Raw genomic sequence first — 20334 nt, 5'->3', positions numbered from 1 at the left:
TGTTTGCAGTGTGATGAGAGTCAGTTAGGGCCTACAGCAGAGAGTTGTTGGTGTGTTTGCCGTGTGATGAGAGTCAGTTAGGGCCTACAGCAGAGAGTTGTTGGTGTTTGCAGTGTGATGAGAGTCAGTTAGGGCCTACAGCAGAGAGTTGTTGGTGTGTTTGCAGTGTGATGAGAGTCAGTTAGGTTCTACAGCAGAGAGTTGTTGGTGTTTGCAGTGTGATGAGAGTCAGTTAGGTTCTACAGCAGAGAGTTGTTGGTGTGTTTGCAGGGTGATGAAAGTCAGTTTGGGCCTACCTCCGGTTGAAAAGCTGTGGGTCCCTGAGCTTGGCGTCCATGTCGTAGATGAAGTGCTCCTGGCTGATGGTCACACTGTGGTCCAGGCTCTCGTTCTTACTGATGGTGACCACAGGGTAGCCCATCTGAAGCGTCCAGCGGTCCATCACCTCCTTAATGTTGATGTCATTCCCCTCTCTCTGCATAGCCTGGGTAAAAGGGAGGATTGTACAGTTGGATGTATCTGAAATCAACATGCACGCTATGCAGTGTTGTCTGGTTACAATGGAAAGGTCTTCACTGTGGACCGACATGCTTTACAGAAAAAGCAACAAATCCCAGGAGGTGTCATTCATGAGGTTTTGCATTTGAAAAGGCACACTGGGTCATTCCGTGCCAAATCAGACTGAATCCAGGAATGACCCACCTCCGTCTTGATTGTGGGATTGTATCCCAATGTATTGTCATGCACCAATTAAAGAAGGGGCTTGATGCACCTCACATACACATGCACAAAGAAATATGCAGAGATATACCAGAAATAAAAGTGATCCTACATGCAGAAATGAATGGCTTTTCCAGCGTCATAAAAAAAACAAACAAAAAACAAATACAGGATTCCTGCTGAAAAAACCACTTGGTTTTGAAACAGCTGGTAGCTGGTTGACCAGTTCAGACCAGCTCCATACTCAACATGGTTTTACCAGCTACCAGCTCAGACAAGCTTTTGCTACCCTGGACTACAAAAGGAATTAGTCATGCTATCCAGTGGCAGTAGAAAATCATCCTCTAATGTTCTTTCGTGCCTTCATATCTCTCCACCCCGCCCCTGTACAGCAAGCTTCAGTTGGAGAATTAGTTAAGAAGCTGACTTATGCAGTGATTGCCGTTGTAGCTCCTCGACTGTGTAGCAGCAGTCAAATATGAATAGATTTTTGCTAAAAGAAACACCCCCCTCTTTAAATGACAATAGCAGTCAAATGATGGTGAGGAGAAATGTAACAGCTGAGTCACAATTTAACACTGTTGACGGTCATAAAAATATCATGCTATTAATAATGAAAGATGCAAGACTTAATCAAGTCAACTATGATTGGCAAATTAATGCTGGCAGAAGCAAGTGCAGTATTTGTTCAGACTAAAGAACAGCCTTTGATGCTGGTGAAAATTCTGCTGTCTTCAAATCTTTTGCCGAAGAACCTGAGTGGGTACACATGAAATGTTGGGGGCCGGATCATCACCTATCTGTTTAAAAAGCCTTTTACTATTTGTGAGATATTATAGTGCCTAGAGAACATTTTCTTACATGTATATCAAACATCCACGAGCAAGGGATCCATTTGATACCAAGTAATGGTGTTAATTAAATGTAAATGTTAATTATTCCATTACCACTTCATCAGGTGCCTGTGCAGAATGACAACACAACGTATATGTGCATTGACACTTGTGCGGCCTCATTATACCGTATGGCAATGTGGCAAATATAAATCTCCACCGAGAACACAAACTCTTTCCTGGGGGAGTGTGAAACATTCATTTAAAATTAGCAGCCTGCTCTTCGATGATAAAAGGAATATAAAGTTTGCAGAAGGCTCGTACATTCTCACAGGGACAGCTGTGAATAACACACATTTAAGGAAAGAAAAATGTCCAGTGCATTATTGTAGTTGCATTTTATTATAGCTGTCAGTTGGCTTATTGTGTCTCGTTTCTTGTGTTGACATTGTGTGAAAACCGGCCCATGAGAAGATACGCTTCTCTCAGCTTTGACACAATTCATAACAACTGACAAGAATATTTTGGCGTTTCTGTGTTAAACCAGGAAATATATATTCTTTCATCCCATTGATCCAAAGACACAATACCCAGTGTGACTGAGGAGTAGTTCAGTGTGTAGGGAGGCCGTGTAAATATCAAATCAGCCATGTTTGCCTGTCCTTGCAAAATAAACAGAATATGTGAAACATAATGACCTCTCTCTGTGGGGTTCATCCTCGTCACCTGACATGCGGTCAGAGGTTTTCATGAGCATCTTCCTTTCGTCTTACACAAATCAGCAGTTGTGAAAATAGACATGGTTCACCAGATGCGGGGATTGGTCTTGCATTTATCACCCACTTAATAAAAACTGTAAATAATTCTATATTATCCGCTTTTTAAAAACAACATTTCCACTGGCCTCTGCCTGGGATTATCCATAAATGGAACCAATAATGAAACAGGACCTTTGCTTCACAACCATTTCAGAGGGACTTGTCTGAAGTGAGAGGAGCGATAGCCCTCGATGTTCAGAGACGCAACGCCTTTAAATAAAACAGGGTGACTGATGTGTTGACATCCAAGGTGTCATCCTCAGAGTCAACAGCAAGTCTGTCTGCTTTAGCATTCCTGTTCACTCTGCGGGACACGTCCCAGGCCTCGACACACCACTCACCCTGTTTTTGCTTTCCTGTTCATTTTGCGGGACATGTCCTAGGCCTCGACACACCGCTCACCTTGTTTTTGCTTTCCTGTTCACTCTGCAGGACACGTCCCAGGCCTCGACACACCGGTCACCCTGTTTTAGCATTCCTGTTCACTCTGAGGGAGACATCCTAGGCCTTGACACACCAGTCACCCTGTTTTAGCTTCCCTGGTCACTCTGCTGGACACATCCCAGGCCTCGACAGACCACTCACCCTGTTTTTGCTTTCCTGTTCATTTTGCGGGACATGTCCTAGGCTTCGACACACCAGTCACCCTGTTTTAGCTTCCCTGTTCACTCTGAGGGAGACATCCTAGGCCTCGACAAACCAGTTATCCTGTTTTATTGAAGCTGTTATGTAAGACCTTGAGCCTTCCAACTCTGAGACAAACCTTTGGTAAGCGTCCTTCTTTATGCTTTCTGTGATCCATTTCACCCTCACTAGGGGCGACATTGGCTCAGGTGGTTAGAGCAGTCGTCTGGTTGCTGGTTCGATCCCACCCTGGGTGTGTCAAAGTGTCCCTGAGCAAGACAAATGCTCCCGACGAGCTGGTTGGTGCCTTGCATGGCAGCTGTTGGTGTGTGAGAGTGTGTATGAATGGGTGAATGAGATGCATCAATTGTACAGCGCTTTGGATAAATGTGCAATATACAGTGGCAAGAAAAAGTATGTGAACCCTTTGGAATTAATTGGTTTTCTGCATTAATTGGTCATAAAATGTGATCTGATCTACATCTAAGTCCCAAGTATAGACAAACTCAATGTGCTTAACCTAATACCACACGAACAATTATAATATTTCATGTCTTTATTGGACACATCCATTAAACATTCACAGTGCTGGTGGAAAAAGTAAGTGAACCCTTATGCTAATGACTTCAACAAAAGCTAATTAGAGTCAGGAGTTAGCAAACCTGGAGTCCAATCAATGAAACGTAGGTGCAGAGCTACTTTGACTTATAAAAAACACTCAATCTTTTTGAGTTTGCTATTACAAGAAGCATCTGCTGATGTGAACCATGCCTCGCAAAAAAGAGATCTCTGAAGACCTACGATCAAAAATTGTTGACTTGCATAAAACTGGAAAGGGTTACAAATTAATCTCCAAGACTTTAGGTATTCACCAGTCCACAGTTAGACAAATTGTCTACAAATGGAGACGATTTAGTACTGTGGCTACTCTCCCCAGAAGTGGGCGCCCTGCCAAGTTGACTCCAAAGGCACAACGCAGAATTCTCAGTGAGGTAAAAAAGAAGCCTAGAGTAACGGCTAAAGGCTTGAGGGAATCATTGGAACTGGTTAACATCTCTGTTCATGAGTCTACCATACGCAAATCATTGAACAGGCATGGTGTCCATGGCAGGACACCACGGAGGAAGCCGCTGCTTTCCAAAAAAAACATCATTGCACGCCTGAAGTTTGCCAAAGAGTACCTTGACACTCCACAACGCTACTGGGAAAATGTTTTGTGGACTGATGAAACCAAGGTTGAATTGTTTAGGATGAACACGCAGGGCTACGTATGGCGTAAAAAGGGCACTGCATACCAACATGAAAACATCATCCCAACGGTGAAGTACGGTGGAGGGCTGCTTTGGGGCTGCTTTCCTGCTTCGGGGCCTGGACCGCTTGCCATCATCGAGGGGAAAATTAATTCTCAAGTTTATCAAGGTATCCTGCAGAATAATGTTGGGGTGGCTGTCCACCAGCTGAAGCTCAGTAGAAGGTGGGTGATGCAGCAGGACAATGACCCTAAACATCGAAGTAAATCTACTACAGAATGGCTTCAAAAAAAGAAAATCCGCCTTTTGGAGTGGCCCAGTCAGAGTCCAGACCTGAATCCAATAGAGATGCTGTGGAATGACCTCAAGAGAGCTGTTCACTCCAGACATCCTAAGAATATGGCTGAGCTGAAGCAGTTCTGTAAGGAAGAATGGTCCAAAATTCCTCCTGAACGTTGGCCAGGTCTGATCAGCAGCTACCGGAAATGCTTGTTGGAGGTTATTGCTGCCAAAGGAGGTTCGACCAGTTATTAAATCCAAGGGTTCACTTACTTTTTCCACCAGCACTGTGAATGTTCAATGGATGTGTCCAATAAAGACATGAAATATTATAATTGTTTGTGTGGTATTAGGTTAAGCACATTGAGTTTGTCTATACTTGGGACTTGTAGATCAGATCACATTTTATGACCAATTAATGCAGAAAACCAATTAATTCCAAAGGGTTCACATACTTTTTCTTGCCACTGTAAATGCCAACCATTTACTTGGGTCCATCTCAATGTGCACAAAATAAGCTCAATTCATCAGCATGCTAGGTACCGGTCGGATATTTTTTTTACCCTGTCAGCCTTTAGCCTTGACATTGTTTGTGCGTCCATGTTTCACTTCCAGCATACTTATCTGTAGCAGCATCTCTTTATTGCTTCGCACCGATAAGGAGCTCATAATTAGTTGCTAATTGTATAATTATCCAGATATCTGTGTGAGTGTGAAATGATGGCTGCCAGCAGGGACAACTGGGTGACAACGACTGAGACTCAGGTTGACAGCCCAGATGGCCATGTGCTGAACATCTTTCCAGGGCCCGATTATACACAGTCCACCATTTCAGGGGTAATTCGTTTTCTGTTTAAAAGCTGGCCCTCCTCCAGGTCATATACTGTACAAGCACCCCATTTCTTTACTCATATTTCAAGTGATACTCTGTATCTGTATTTTCTAGTAAAATCTTACAAAATATCTGTTTTACACAGACCTCCTCATCAATATTAAACATTGGACATCAGATAAACTTTCTACAGGAGAATGCAGATAAGGAGGAAGTAAGAATGATATACTATACTGATCTATTTTCACTCTAATCCGGGCAGTTTAATCCCCATTTAAATCCTGAGGTAAGAGACTCTGGTGTTATCTTGGGTCCCAACAGGGGCATATTAGCGATGATATCCCAGCCCTGACTACCAATCAATGCACATATCCACTGTTAGATCTTTCCTGTCACTGCAGAATGTGGGGAAATGGCCAATGCGATTAGAAACGGGACTACCGCATCAGCCCTTTTCTGGCCTAATACCCATTCTGTGTGTATTTTATAGCAGATTAAACAAGCTTGGCTAGACATCAAACCAGATCAAACCCAGACATAAAAGTCCGGGCCTCTTTTTTACTGGCTTTACAATCGGATTGAGAGTAGATTTTGTATTTGAATTGATTTATTACTGGGTCTGATTGCCCCTGGATATGTTTCAGAGATAGTGACTCCATGTGGAACTCACGGGCCAGCATACCGAGGATAAAGCATGTCCCTCGTTTTAAAATGGGACATTGAAAGAGGTATGTGATTATACAATTCCCTTCCCTGAGTCCAATATACAGAGCCACACACGTGTTGAAGTCCCCTCATTATAAATCCCTTTTCTATATGGATTGGCTTTATATAATGTACATTTGTATCAGGAAAAAAATACCCATGCCAGAAATAAAATGTAAAAAAAATCCAATATTTCCCCTAAATATTTCATACAGATTGAAACGACTTTTCCCCAGTCTTGGTGCAGCAGAGCACCTCTTGCTCTCACTTGTAAATACTAATGAACTTTTTACAAAGGACTTAAATTATAGCTCAGCTCCAAGTCGACAAAAGGTGAAAGATCCCTGGATAGTTTGGGGCACGACTATAATCCGTTCAGGAAAGCAGTGCTGCATTCAGCAGAAGAAAAGGGCACATCACTGTTAATCCCAGACTCTGCTCAGGGAAAACCGAAGCAGTTAAACCTGGCTATCCCATGATGCCTGGCTTCTGTCACCTAGGCTGTGACTCAGACCTGGGGGAGCGCTGTCGTCACGGCACCCTGTCACAACACTGCCACCGACTGGATCCAGTGAACATCAGCCCACTCCCCCACCCCCATACAGACACACACACGCACACACACACAAAAACACACAAACAAACACACACACACACACACACACACACACAGCCGTCATGGCACCCTGTCACAACACTGCCACCGACTGGATCCAGTGAACATCAGCCCACTCCCCCACCCCCATACAGACACACATGCACACACACACACACGCACACACACACAAACACACAAACAAACAAACACACACACACACACAGGCACACGCACACACACGAACACACACACGCACACACACACACAAACAAACACAAACACACACACACACACAGCCGTCACAGCACCCTGTCACAACACTGCCACCGACTGGATCCAGTGAACATCAGCCCACTCCCCCACCCCCATACAGACACACATACGCACACACACATGCATACACACACGCACACAAACAAACAAACACACACACAGGCACACACACACACACACAGGGACACGCACACACACGAACAAACACACGTACACACACACGCACACACACGCACAAACACACACAAACACACAAACAAACAAACACACACACACACACAGCCACACGCACACACACGGACACACACACGCACACACACACACAAACACACACAAACACACACACACACACAGCCGTCACGGCACCCTGTCACAACACTGCCACCGACTGGATCCAGTGAACAACAGCCCACTCCCCCACCCCCATACAGACACACATGCACACACACATGCATACACACACGCACACGCACACAAACAAACAAACACACACACAGGCACACACACACACACACACAGGCACACGCACACACACGAACAAACACACGCACACACACACGCACACACACACACACACGCACACACACACACAAACACACACAAACACACACACACACACAGCCGTCACGGCACCCTGTCACAACACTGCCACCGACTGGATCCAGTGAACATCAGCCCACTCCCCCACCCCCATACAGACACACATGCACACACACACGCACACACACACGCACACACACACAAACACACAAACAAACAAACACACACACACACACAGCCACACGCACACACACGGACACACACACGCACACACACACACAAACACACACAAACACACACACCCACACACAGCCGTCACGGCACCCTGTCACAACACTGCCACTGACTGGATCCAGTGAACAACAGCCCACTCCCCCACCCCCATACAGACACACATGCACACACACACACGCACACACACACAAACACACAAACAAACACAAACACACACACACACAGCCGTCACGGCACCCTGTCACAACACTGCCACTGACTGGATCCAGTGAACAACAGCCCACTCCCCCACCCCCATACAGACACACATGCACACACACACGCACACACACACGCACACACGCTGTCATCATGGCACCCAGTAACAACACTGCCACTGACTGGATCCAGTGACTGACAGAATATGAGCCCGCTCCCCCACCCCCATACAAACACACACGCATGCACGCACACACACACGTGCACGCACACACACATGCACGCATACACACACGTGCACGCACACACACACACGTACGCACACACACACACACACATTCACACACATGCGTGCACACACACGATCTGTCCCCCACACCCCTGTGGTGTGTGTATGCAGCACACCAATATGGGACAGAGAGCCTGAGTTGTCATAAACAATTACTTTTCGCTGATAATGTGTTTGTTCTTTCATAACTGGAAATGTTTTATGATGGTGAAATGATCTGGAAATTACCGTAGATTACCTTTGATTTTATTTATTTTTTTACAGAATAATCTTTCATGAACCAAATTAAAATTGTTATTTTAAATAATGACTGATTATTTACTTAATCCAAATTATTTCTTTACTATTTTTACTAAATAGAAACTGCACATGATAGTACATAAATAAATAAATTGATACAATCTCATGTCACAGCAGCAAAACAATCAAGAAAATCTGGTATCATTGCTGCCAAAGCTGCACTTTGACTTATTTTCCCAGGGTAATATTATGCAAACAGATTACCACATCCTCACAAGCACGTACTGAATTAGGACTGTCCAATAACTTACCGAATTAGGACTGTCTAATAACTCATAACTGAGGGATAACAGTTCGGGTTTGAGTGTCCCAAACCACCATCACACGAGGTGTAGGCCAGGCATAACCACAAATTCACAAAACAAATAACAGTTCTCTGTATTTTAAAAAAAAGTACTGGGAGACCTTACAGCAAATTGGATTTCATAAATAGATCATGACAGCTGTGACTATTAATATTCATAAAATGATTGCTTGTCATGGGTGGCTAATACTGCTGAATTCATTTATGGGCAGTTATATTAACAGAAAACAAAGAATCTGTAGTTTGAGATGGTGCTATATTGCTGTGTCTCAAGTACACAGCACCTAGGCTATTCAAAGGGAATGTCTGCTCAACAAACAATAGCATTTACCCTGCACTTAGCTTGTGACCAAACTGCATTAACAGCTTGCATGAGGCGATTCAACACAACCATAGCACCATCTCTGATAAATGATACTTGACAGTTTTCAATTCCCCGACGGTAGGCCCATTCCAACTTTCCGCAGGGTCCCCCATCAATTTGGAAGGGTGCGGGCTATTATAGGCATCGTCCAGTGACTCGGGTGAGCAGGCGTTGTACGTTCTGCAGTCTGCCAATTAGCCAGCTGCTACGCTGTGATCTGTGGCCTGCCTGAACCAAGCGGAGGAGTCACTCCTGAGCGATAAAGTGTAGCACACCCTGCTGACTCAATTCTGACTGCAGTGCAATTCCATCAGACATGGTTCCATTCCCCCCCAGAGTCAATCAGACCCACCGTCTGCTCATAAGGGCAGGAAGTCCAGACACAGTCTGCTCATAAGGGCAGGAAGTCCAGGACACAATCTGCTCATAAGGGCAGGAAGTCCAGACACAGTCTGCTCATAAGGGCAGGAAGTCCAGGACACAGTCTGCTCATAAGGGCAGGAAGTCCAGACACAGTCTGCTCATAAGGGCAGGAAGTCCAGGACACAATCTGCTCATAAGGGCAGGAAGTCCAGGACACAGTCTGCTCATAAGGGCAGGAAGTCCAGACACAGTCTGCTCATAAGGGCAGGAAGTCCAGGACACAATCTGCTCATAAGGGCAGGAAGTCCAGGACACAGTCTGCTCATAAGGGCAGGAAGTCCAGACACAGTCTGCTCATAAGGGCAGGAAGTCCAGACACAATCTGCTCATAAGGGCAGGAAGTCCAGACACAGTCTGCTCATAAGGGCAGAAAGTCCAGACACAGTCTGCTCATAAGGGCAGGAAGTCCAGACACAGTCTGCTCATAAGGGCAGGAAGTCCAGGACACAATCTGCTCATAAGGGCAGGAAGTCCAGACACAGTCTGCTCATAAGGGCAGGAAGTCCAGGACACAATCTGCTCATAAGGGCAGGAAGTCCAGACACAGTCTGCTCATAAGAGCAGGAAGTAAATGGTAAATGGTTGGCATTTATATAGCGCCTTTATCCAAAGCACTGTACAATTGATGCTTCTCATTCACCCATTCTTACACTCACTCACACACACACCGACGGCGATTGGCTGCCATGCAAGGCACCAACCAGCTTGTCAGGAGCATTTGGGGGTTAGGCGGGGATCGAACCGGCAACCCTCCGACTGCCAGACGACTGCTCTTACTGCCTGAGCCATGTCGCCCATGAGCCATGAGAGCAGGAAGTCCAGGACACAGGCTGCTCATAAAGACTGGAAATGCAGGGCACAGGATATACAATCTAACAACTCTAGTCCTGGCACCACAGACTCCCAAGGTCAAGTGGTTATCTGTCCAAAGAATCTAAACAATCAATCTCCACTTAATAAAATACACTATACTATACCGCAACAAATAGCAAATATTCTATGTCATATAATGCCATTTTATGTGAAGAAATAACACTTGGAACATATGATATGCAGAAAATTGTATGTATCCAATAATTAATAGGATGGCAACAAACTTAAAAATAGGATTTTCAGAGTTAAAGCCATAACTGGCCATCAGATATGTTATGGGTTAAAGTAGTTAACACCATCTATTGTGCTGTTAATATTTGCCATGTAGTGTGGAGCCAAGGTAATTTATGTATTGCTTATAAGACCATTTATTTTGTAATAAACAAACACAACACCAGCTATGTTGCAGTACATCACGAATATAGTGGATACCAGCCCCACTCATACACCTCTGCATCTAACCCCAGCCTGTGCCTGAAGCTCTCACCCATTTTTAAGTACTATAATAAGCAATATAATTAATGTTTTACCCAGTAATGCCTGAGGAAATTAATTACAAATGTCAAAAGTGACAGTGTAGCTCAGGGCTACTCAACTCTAAAGGGCTATAATCGAGGAATTCTCCGCCTCCATAAAACATTTACATGCACATAACAGGTTCAAATGCAAGGGTGCACTTTTTTTCAATTATCTGGTGAAATCAGGTTTAAGTGATTGGAACGAAAGTCTAGAGGACATGGCAGCTCCCCAGGACCTGAGATTACTTTGCGTTTGGTTTGTAAACAAGGTAACATGCTTATCTCTCAGTTGACACTGTGGGTCACACACAACCGGCAGTTAACTTATCAACAGAGATATCTTAATGAAAAACAGAACCGGGCAAACTGTCCTGGTACAATTTGAAACATTAAAACCACATGGTATCCCCTGTAGTGCTTATCAGATAATCAGGGCTCTTAATGTTGGATTAAAACAAAAACCTCTTAACCTTTTCAGATACGACTGGAGACCCCTGCATTAGATGCTGATCATACTCTATACAACAAAATGTTCAGTGTTAAATGAACTCGTTGATAGATTGTAGCGCAGATTTTATCCTGCCAGAGACATGGCACATTGTTAATGTTGAACAAACTCTGCCGAAGTTTATCCAGCCCTATACTGTACATTCTATAACAATAACAATAATAATAATAATAATAATAATAATAATAATAACTGCTGACACTTTTATCCAGTCATGTACCTTAGCCGCTAGGCTAAAGGCCGGTTTAGCAGTGCTGTGTAGAAGTCACACCTGCCAACTAAAGGAGCACACATTGTGATAAGCCAACCCAAACACAAATAAAATTCCCTGTTTATAATATAACATCCCCTGTGCTGTATATAATCACCCGCTGGTAATGCTGAATGATCACAAAATATTACTATAAGAGGAATGCAATTCATTTTAATTGGATTGGGCACCATATCACAGATCCAATTAGGCAGTGCAAGCTCTCTCTAGCTGCTGCTGCCGGGACCGTGCAGTGACATAACGGCTCCTGACCAATTACTGGTTTGGTTTAAGGGTTCATTCTTAGGCACCATGAACACACAGGGCAGCACGGGCAAGATGAAACGTCAGACAACATAAATGTTACACACACAACGGGCAAGACTCCGGGCTGGATCCGGACGTGTTTGCGGTAGGCTGTTAACGCCCTTGGGGCGGTCTAATAAACGGAAATGACCGATTACCTCCGAGAGCTTGTTCCACAGGTCGTCCCGGGCCGCGTTGGCGTACATGTGCGTCAGGAGATAATCCTGTAAGAAATAAGGACACATCTTAACTCCACGCGCGTTTCGTCCTGTTGCTTTCATTAAACAGATAAAAACATGACAGGTCAAAGGCCGCTGCAGCCTCAGGACATCCATAAATACAGAGCTACTCCCATTACGGCCACACATCCCTCCTGTATATACATTATTTTGAAGGCATTTAGTGTACGCAGAAAAATGAATCACTTACTTTTAAAAATCTACGGATAGTGGTTGTGCACAATATTACTCGGTATGCATTATGTGACTTCAACTGATTAAGTACTTTTACACACTTAAAATGCTGTGGGCAACCACTGTCCAGAGTTTTATTAAGTGATCATTTTTTGAGTGTGGATGCTCTAACCCAGAAAGACTTAGACAGTTTACATTCCTTTGACATACAATCTGCTCATAGAGGTGTACAGAAGTAGTTCAGAAGTCCAACAGCAGTGCTGAACTGTCAACCTGGGAATTAGAGGCAGATTCCTGACATTATAATAGGCTGCCACCCCATGTATCATATCTCTGTGATTAATATTATTTTCACTCGTGTAGTGAGAATATTCCCTCTTTTTCTATTTTAGGCAGTGTTGCAGCCTATCCCAGCATTGGGTGATCGGCAGGAATACACCCTGAACAGGTGGCCAATTCAATCACTGGGCACACACACCATGAACTCACACACTCATACCTACCCACACACACCACGCACTCACACACTCATACCTACAGACGGGATTTCAACCTGAAACCATCTTGCCTTTTTAATAATTTTCTGCATTGTGAAGTTATAAAATCGCAAACTATGTACCGAATGCAAGTAGCTAGCCTGGCAGAGATGCAATGTTACCAAATGGAGCCAGAATACAGTCTTTGGAGTTAGTGCGGGGCTCTGTGACATCACATCGGTTTGATGCAGGTTTAATGATCCTACATCAGATCATCAGATCCCGATCCTTTCCCGTCACCAAGACAACAGCAGCACAAATCACACATCAGTCACAGAACACGTGAAGCGCCAAGCAACCGCACGCCATAAAATTCAGACAGAAAACATTCTGTGATCCCATATTTTATTCTGAGGCAAATAAAATTGTACTATTTCTCATCTCTTTCCAAGACCTTAGTGAAATGATTGCTTAAAAGACAGTAATGCAATAATTCATAATAGTTGATGCCTCGCTGATGAATCCGCTATGCAGGTATAGTCTCTCTGAGGAGACCTCCCTGTCTTATTAAAGTGGGAGACACTGTTCTGAGTGTGTTTTTCTAAATTAAAGTAAATCATTTGTCAGGCAATATTGATTAGTCCTTGATTAGTCCTAGAAAACTGATGCTACATAAGCAGCAAACATTTCATTTCTCCAGCACAGCTAATCTTAAATCGTTGTTGTCAGAAATGTAACATAGATAATGTTTTCCAATCCTCAGTCAAAAACATATATCAAAAACTTGGTCACAAAATGATTAAATAGAAAATTGGAAAAAAAACAGATACACATCTTACTGGACTGTGACAGCCAATCTGCTCGGTAGTGATGCACATGAAATTGCCTCTATTGAGAGTCCACAGGCAAAGAAAGAGGCCTCACTGGATTTAATCAATTCTCATATTCACCCGAAGAATTGCGCCTGACTTCTCAAACTCACAGATAAATTCTTGACTGTTGGCACGTAATCTTTTCACGTCTCTTCGCTTTAAGCTAGGGCGCATGTGGGCGGGTTTCTAGGTGATGGATAAGAAGAGAAATCTCTTTGATGGAATCAGAGCTCACTGCACTGACAGATCGAGTCTCCATTTTAGAACCACCTTTAAATTCCTTCAGACGGAATCATTTAGCTGGAGGGGTGGAGGGTGGAAAGTAAAACCGTCAGACCTAGGCGCACACCATCAACCGGCCCCTAAAAACGCCACCATCAAGTCTTCATCACACGCAACTGCATCCTGGAGTAGCATTCAAACTCAGAATGCGCAGACAGCCAAAACCTCAATCTCTCAGGGACAAAACACTGCATTTCTCTAATACGACGTCTAAAACAGCATAATTGTGTTTCTGTGATACAGTTTGGTGATAAATCAGGACCATAGCAGGTGCTCAGTCCCTGCTGCGCCTACGAGTTGGAAGCCAGCAGGAATGGTAAAGATCTGCTGTCGTGGGTTATGATTCTCATACATCATGCTGTAACTGAAGGAAAGCTTCAGCATGAGTGGGTGGCAATCCCTCCGGGCTCAGGACATGGTCGGATGTTCCTTCTCCGGTAAGCAGAGCTGGAAACCTCGTAGGATTGCACACAGTTTGCGGATCGGGCCCTGTTGGGGTTCGTTAATGTGAATTAGGAGGCGTGTGACGTGTTTTCCAACACTTATTCCCAAGGTGAGGATTGTTTCAGACTCCTTTCAATTATACTCTCACTCCCACTCTCCCTCTGTCTGTCTCTCTGTCTCCCTCTCTCCCGAATTCTCTGTCTCTCTCTCGCTCTCTATCTCCCTCTCCTGCTCTCTCACTCTCTCGCTCCTGCTCTCACTCTGTCTCTCACTTTGTCTCTCACTTTGTCTCTCTCTCTCTCTGTCTCTCTCTCTCTATCTCCCTCTCCCTCTCCTGCTCTCTCACTCTCTCCCTCCTGCTCTCACTCTGTCTCTCACTTTGTCTCTCACTCTGTCTCTCACTCTCTCCCTCTCTCTCTCCGTCTCTCTCCGTCTCTCTCTCTGTCTCTCGCTTTCTCTGTCTCTCGCTTTCTCTGTCTCTCCCGCTCTCTCTCTCACTCTATCTCTCTCTCACTATCTCCCTCTCCCGCACTCTCTCTCTCTGTGTATAAAGAGGTCAGAGGCCTCTTGAGATCTATCTGTCAGAACAGGTTACTGCAATTTATGTCACAGTGTTTACAATGTTTACAATTAGATGTTTTGTTCGCATTTTTAAAGTAAGTATAATGAAGTCCATTACACACTGTTTGATAGATTATAGATCATTTAATTTATCTATTATGGGATTATAGAAATGCGCAATTTGAGTGGATGGAGCAGTGTTTAATGCGATCACTCTAAGTGCGTTTCACATGACTGCACGTTGAAGCGAACGTGGGGATCGACTGTACCGGCACGGCACTGTCCCGGGGAACTACATTATAGATGTGACAGCAGGAAAACGAGACAGGAGGGAGTCACACCTTCACAGGTACCACTGGAAACGTGAAGCAGTGATGTGGTTCCATCTTACGCACATGCAATTCAGAGGCTGCGTCTACACTAGGGCACCCTGTAGTATAGTGGTTAAGGTACATGACTGGGACCCACAAGGTTGGTGGTTCGAATCCCGGCGCAGCCACAATAAGATCCGCACAGCCATTGGGCCTGGACTTCCCTTGAGCAAGGCCCTTAACCCTGCATTGCTCCAGGGGAGGATTGTCTCCTGCTTAGTCTAATCAACTGTACGTCGCTCTGGATAAGAGGGTCCGCAAAATGCCATTAATGTAATACACTAAATTAAATCAGATTCAGATTCATGTAACTGCACTGCGACCGGGTGTGAAGTATCACAGAGAATGGAGTGCTCCCTGTAGCTGCACTGTGACCTGGTTGGCTTAGCGCTACAGGGAAACAGCAGCAAGACAGCAGAATGAATTAAATCAGTCAATTTCTCAATTCACATTAAGCCACAAACATCACTGATGCGATTGAGACGACCATTTAGTGAAGTGGTTTACTATTCTACTGGCAGGAAAGCCCCTAATCTGACAGGGAGAGGGTTCAGTTCAGTCAAATCTGCTTTTCAACAATCTACCAATCTATCCATCTATCCATTCTCTAACCCGCTTATTCCTGGTCAGGGTCACAGCGGGGCTGGAGCCTATCGCAGCATGCATTGGGCGAGAGGCAGGAATACACCCTGGACAGGTCGCCAGCTCACACACCACACACTCAAACAGCACCTGGGGCCAATTTCAACTCTCCAATTAACCTGTACCCAGAGTAAGCATGTATGGATAGCTGATGAACAGCACTCTGTATTCCAACACTGGCTTTTCTGGCACACTTTTGGAATAATATTAAAATGGATTTTCTGACACTGATTGGGAATAATATTAAAATAAGGGTTACATGAATCACGGAAGACCTTGATTGAGTTATTCCACCTTTTGGAAGTGTCAAATCTGTGAGGATGGCACAGTGCAGAGAGAACACACACACACACACACACACATGACTTTGCACACAGGCATATGTCTGCCTTCTCTTTCAATAAAATATATAAGATTTTCTATAAAAATTCACAATGACCTTCTATCTCAGATGAACAATAAACAGAATGGTCTGGCTGTTTAACACGGGGGCGACTGTAACTCACACTGGAGCAATGTAATATTTAATAATGCAAAGGCCGTTACAATTACACACCAAATATCATTACACTTGGAAATCCGATAAGTGCTTGAACACATTAAGTGCAATTCCGATGTATAAATTATTGGTTAGACCAGTGGAACACATCCTATCCGATATTTGCAAATAGAAGAGCGAGTTCCCTTCAAGGGTATATTTCACAACTGTGTCGTGAAGTAGCCTATGTAAAATGTGCATTTTCAAGTTTTTTATATATAATTTTTTATTTCATTTTATTATTCACCTATTATGAAAGCCTTTGTCCTTACCTCAATATCAGACTTATTCAATTAATTCTCAAAATGAAATTACGAAATGCTTTTTCCAGCATTATTGTTCAGTGAGCAAAGACAAAATACCAAAATGTATAGTTTCCTTCTGAGGGGATGGGGGACTACATTTCCATACAGATAGAGAAAAACATGTGCCATTTAACTTAGCTTAATTAACTTTAGCTGAATACATACATGAGTCAGTGTGCATGTGAATTGGCAAATGAGAAGTATCAATTGTACAGCGCTTTGGATAAAGGCACTATATATACCATTTACATTTATCATTTACCATTCATCAACAGCCCAAGCTGCAATTCATTTGGTTATGGAACCTATTTATCAGTGTTACGACATAAATAGTTAATGTATCTCTTGTTTTATCAAACACTAATAATAATAATATTCACAAGCACTGTAAGTATAATATGGATGAACAGAATTTAGACTATTTCCCAAGACATACAAATTTGATTACCCACTCTGCACTGCAAGCATAGACACGGTATAAAACTCCTTTCTACTGTCATTAGGTACAGCATGGCACCTCTGCAGCAAAAGTACTCAGAAGTGGTTTAATTGAGGTCACGGGGTCAACTACAAGTCCAGGATCTGCTCCAGAGGATCTCAATTAAGCCTCTGCAGTAAAGATGTACAGTACCAGTCTGCTTTAAATATGCAAATGTGTCCAGGAGCTGAACAGAAGAATAGAAAGAAACTTAACCCTGAATTTATATCGATATAATCCACGGCATGAATACATTATGGAAGGAAGCATATGGCATACAATCTCCCTGATAATTTACATCAAGAGCCACTTCATCATGCATTTTGTCCTTAACTTACATTACATTTTACATTTTGGTCATTTGGCAGACGCTTTTAATCCAAAGCGACTTACAAGTGCATAGGTTCTACCACAAGTCAAAGCATCACATCCAGAACTAGGAAAATACACATGGAATGCCGTTCTAAACATATAGTCGTCATCATATGTTTAGAACAGCCGTAGAACAGTCGTTATATCATTTATTTATTTTTTTTGGGGGGGTTAGACAAGGATAGGGATATCAGAAAGGAGGGGCGGGGGAAATCAGGAGGGAGGACTAAGGTAGAGTTTGAAAAGGTGTGTTTTGAGTCTGCGTCGAAATAGGGGGAGGGATTCTGCGGTCCTGACAGTGGTTGGCAAGTCATTCCACCACTGAGGAACCAGAATGGAAAACAGGCGTGAATGTGCAGCTCGACCGCCAGGTGCACGTAGAGAGGGAACCATAAGGCGACCAGAGCTGGCAGACCGGAGTGGTCTAGCTGGGGAGTAGGGAGTGATCAAGGATTGTATGTAAGGTGGGGCAGTCCCCTTAGCAGCCTGAAATGCCAACACTAGGGCCTTGAAACGGATGCGTGCGGCAATAGGAAGCCAGTGGAGGCCAATGAGAAGCGGGGTGACATGAGCCGACCTGGGCTGACTGGTGATCAGGCGGGCTGCAGCATTCTGGACCAGCTGGAGGGGCTTGATGGCACACGCTTGGAGCAACACTTACGTAATAACCCTCGTGTAAAATCCAGTGATGACCAGCTTGAAATACCAGCTACTTCAAAACATGGCTTGAGCTGGTCAAACCATGTTGATTCTGAACTGGTCAACCAGCTACCAACTGTTTCAAATCCTGGTTTGAGCTGTGTATTCAGCAGGGAATTCTTAGTGGAAGTGAAATAGTAGAAGATGAAGTAATGACATATTTTAGGCAAAGCTTGCCATTGAGAAAAGTATGTTTTAAATGACAGGACCCGTATGAGGCATGACTGTTTTATCTTCTTGATAAAAATCACCTGGAGGAATATCCTTCTGTGACGAATGTTACAGGTTTTTCTCCCCGTGACTGAAACCTTTTCGGGCCCTTTCTGTTGTCCCTGTGATATATCTTCATTCATAAACAGTTCATGCATCTGTATTTTACAATTTTTTACTTCATTTATTTTACATTTATTATTTATTTTTCATATAAGTACTGAGGCGGCACGGATGGTGCAGTGGGTAGCACTGCCACCTCACAGCAAGGAGGTCCTGGGTTTGATTCCCCGTCGGCTGGGGCCTCTCTGTGCGGAGTTTGCATGTTCTCCCTGTGTCTGCGTGGGTTTCCTCCGGGTACTCCGGTTTCCTCCCACAGTCCAAAGACATGCAGGTTAGGCTGATTGGAGAGTCTAAATTGCCCATAAGTATGAGTGTGTGTGTGAGTGGTGTGTGTGCCCTGCGATGGACTGGCGACCTGTCCAGGGTGTATTCCTGCCTTTTGCCCAATGTATGCTGGGATAGGCTCCAGCCCCCCTGCGACCCTGTTCAGGATAAGCGGGTTAGGAAAATGAATGAATGAATGAATATAAGTACTGAAATAAAACGCAAATTAACTCTGCCCAATTTGCCAATGATTATATACTCTATTTGATAACTGATTCGATCAAGTTCAAAACCAAGCACATAAAATTCAAGAGGATAGCAATTTGCAAAGTCAAATACTATTATACTATATATATACTATTTAAATACATTTAAACCCCCTCCCAAAAAATACTTCATAAATGGTTATAGAGACAAACAGCTGACTGAAGCTTTGCAAATAGACCAACCACAGCTGAGACCTACAGCACCAAGGTGTTGAGAGAATTCCCATTGCATGGCCATCCACAGTGTATACAAAGGGCTTATCAGTGGAATGGTCTCTTTCAAGCAGGAGACCGAAGACTGGGAGACAGAGGAGCATGACAGGGTGATGGAGAGGGAGGAAGAATGCATGGCGCCACTCCGCATAGAGGAAGACTACAAGCCATCGTCTCAGATGAGATAGGATACACATTATAGAACATGTCATAAATCAACTCGGCTGTTCAACTGCGGCAGCTACTTCCTACTGTATAGGAAGAGCTATCCAGTGAACCAGCAGGTAAGATACAAGCGTCCGACAAGCGCTCCTGCTGCAACGAGTACAGGAGCAAATTTATCTAAGCCTCCAGAACCACAGCTGATCTGTTACTGATTTTGTTTATAGACAGTTTAACTGGGAAAGGTCCCACGTGGATGTCCCGGAACAGAGACGTGCCAACATCTCTACGAGTGCTGCAGTATCGTCCAATGGGAATCCCAAATCAGGCCGAACACTACAGCGGATAAGGTCATCCCTGGATGGCCTCTACGGAAGGCCCGTGTCTGAGGAGGGAGGGGGAGGGTGAGGGCGAACACACAGATGTGTGTGATTTCACAGGATGGGGAGTAATTTCTTCATAGAGTAGGGCAGGGATACTCAATCTTTTCCAGAGAGGGCCAGTGTGGGTGCCAGCTTTTGTTCCAACCAAACAGTGACACACTTGATTCTACTAGTCAACCATTCAAGTTTTTGCTAAGAATCTTGATTAGTAGAATCAGGAG

At 44.1% G+C, this 20334-nt stretch overlaps 1 protein-coding gene across 1 annotated transcript in view; it reads right to left on the bottom strand.

The window, feature by feature from the left end:
* LOC133135343 (thyrotropin-releasing hormone-degrading ectoenzyme-like) overlaps nt 1–20334 on the bottom strand; it is a 127064-nt gene that overhangs the window by 41494 nt on the left and 65236 nt on the right. Inside the window, exons 8-9 of the mRNA XM_061252272.1 lie at nt 12198–12263; nt 297–484 (exon numbers count right to left, since the gene is read on the bottom strand). Coding sequence (XP_061108256.1) covers nt 297–484; nt 12198–12263 — 254 coding nt within the window. The remainder of the gene's footprint in view (nt 1–296; nt 485–12197; nt 12264–20334) is intronic.

This window comes from Conger conger, chromosome 8, assembly GCF_963514075.1.
Source record: "Conger conger chromosome 8, fConCon1.1, whole genome shotgun sequence".
Classification (NCBI taxonomy): Eukaryota; Metazoa; Chordata; class Actinopteri; order Anguilliformes; family Congridae; genus Conger; species Conger conger.
Note: the sequence above shows the minus strand (reverse complement) of the source record. Positions and strands in the feature narration are given on the sequence as shown.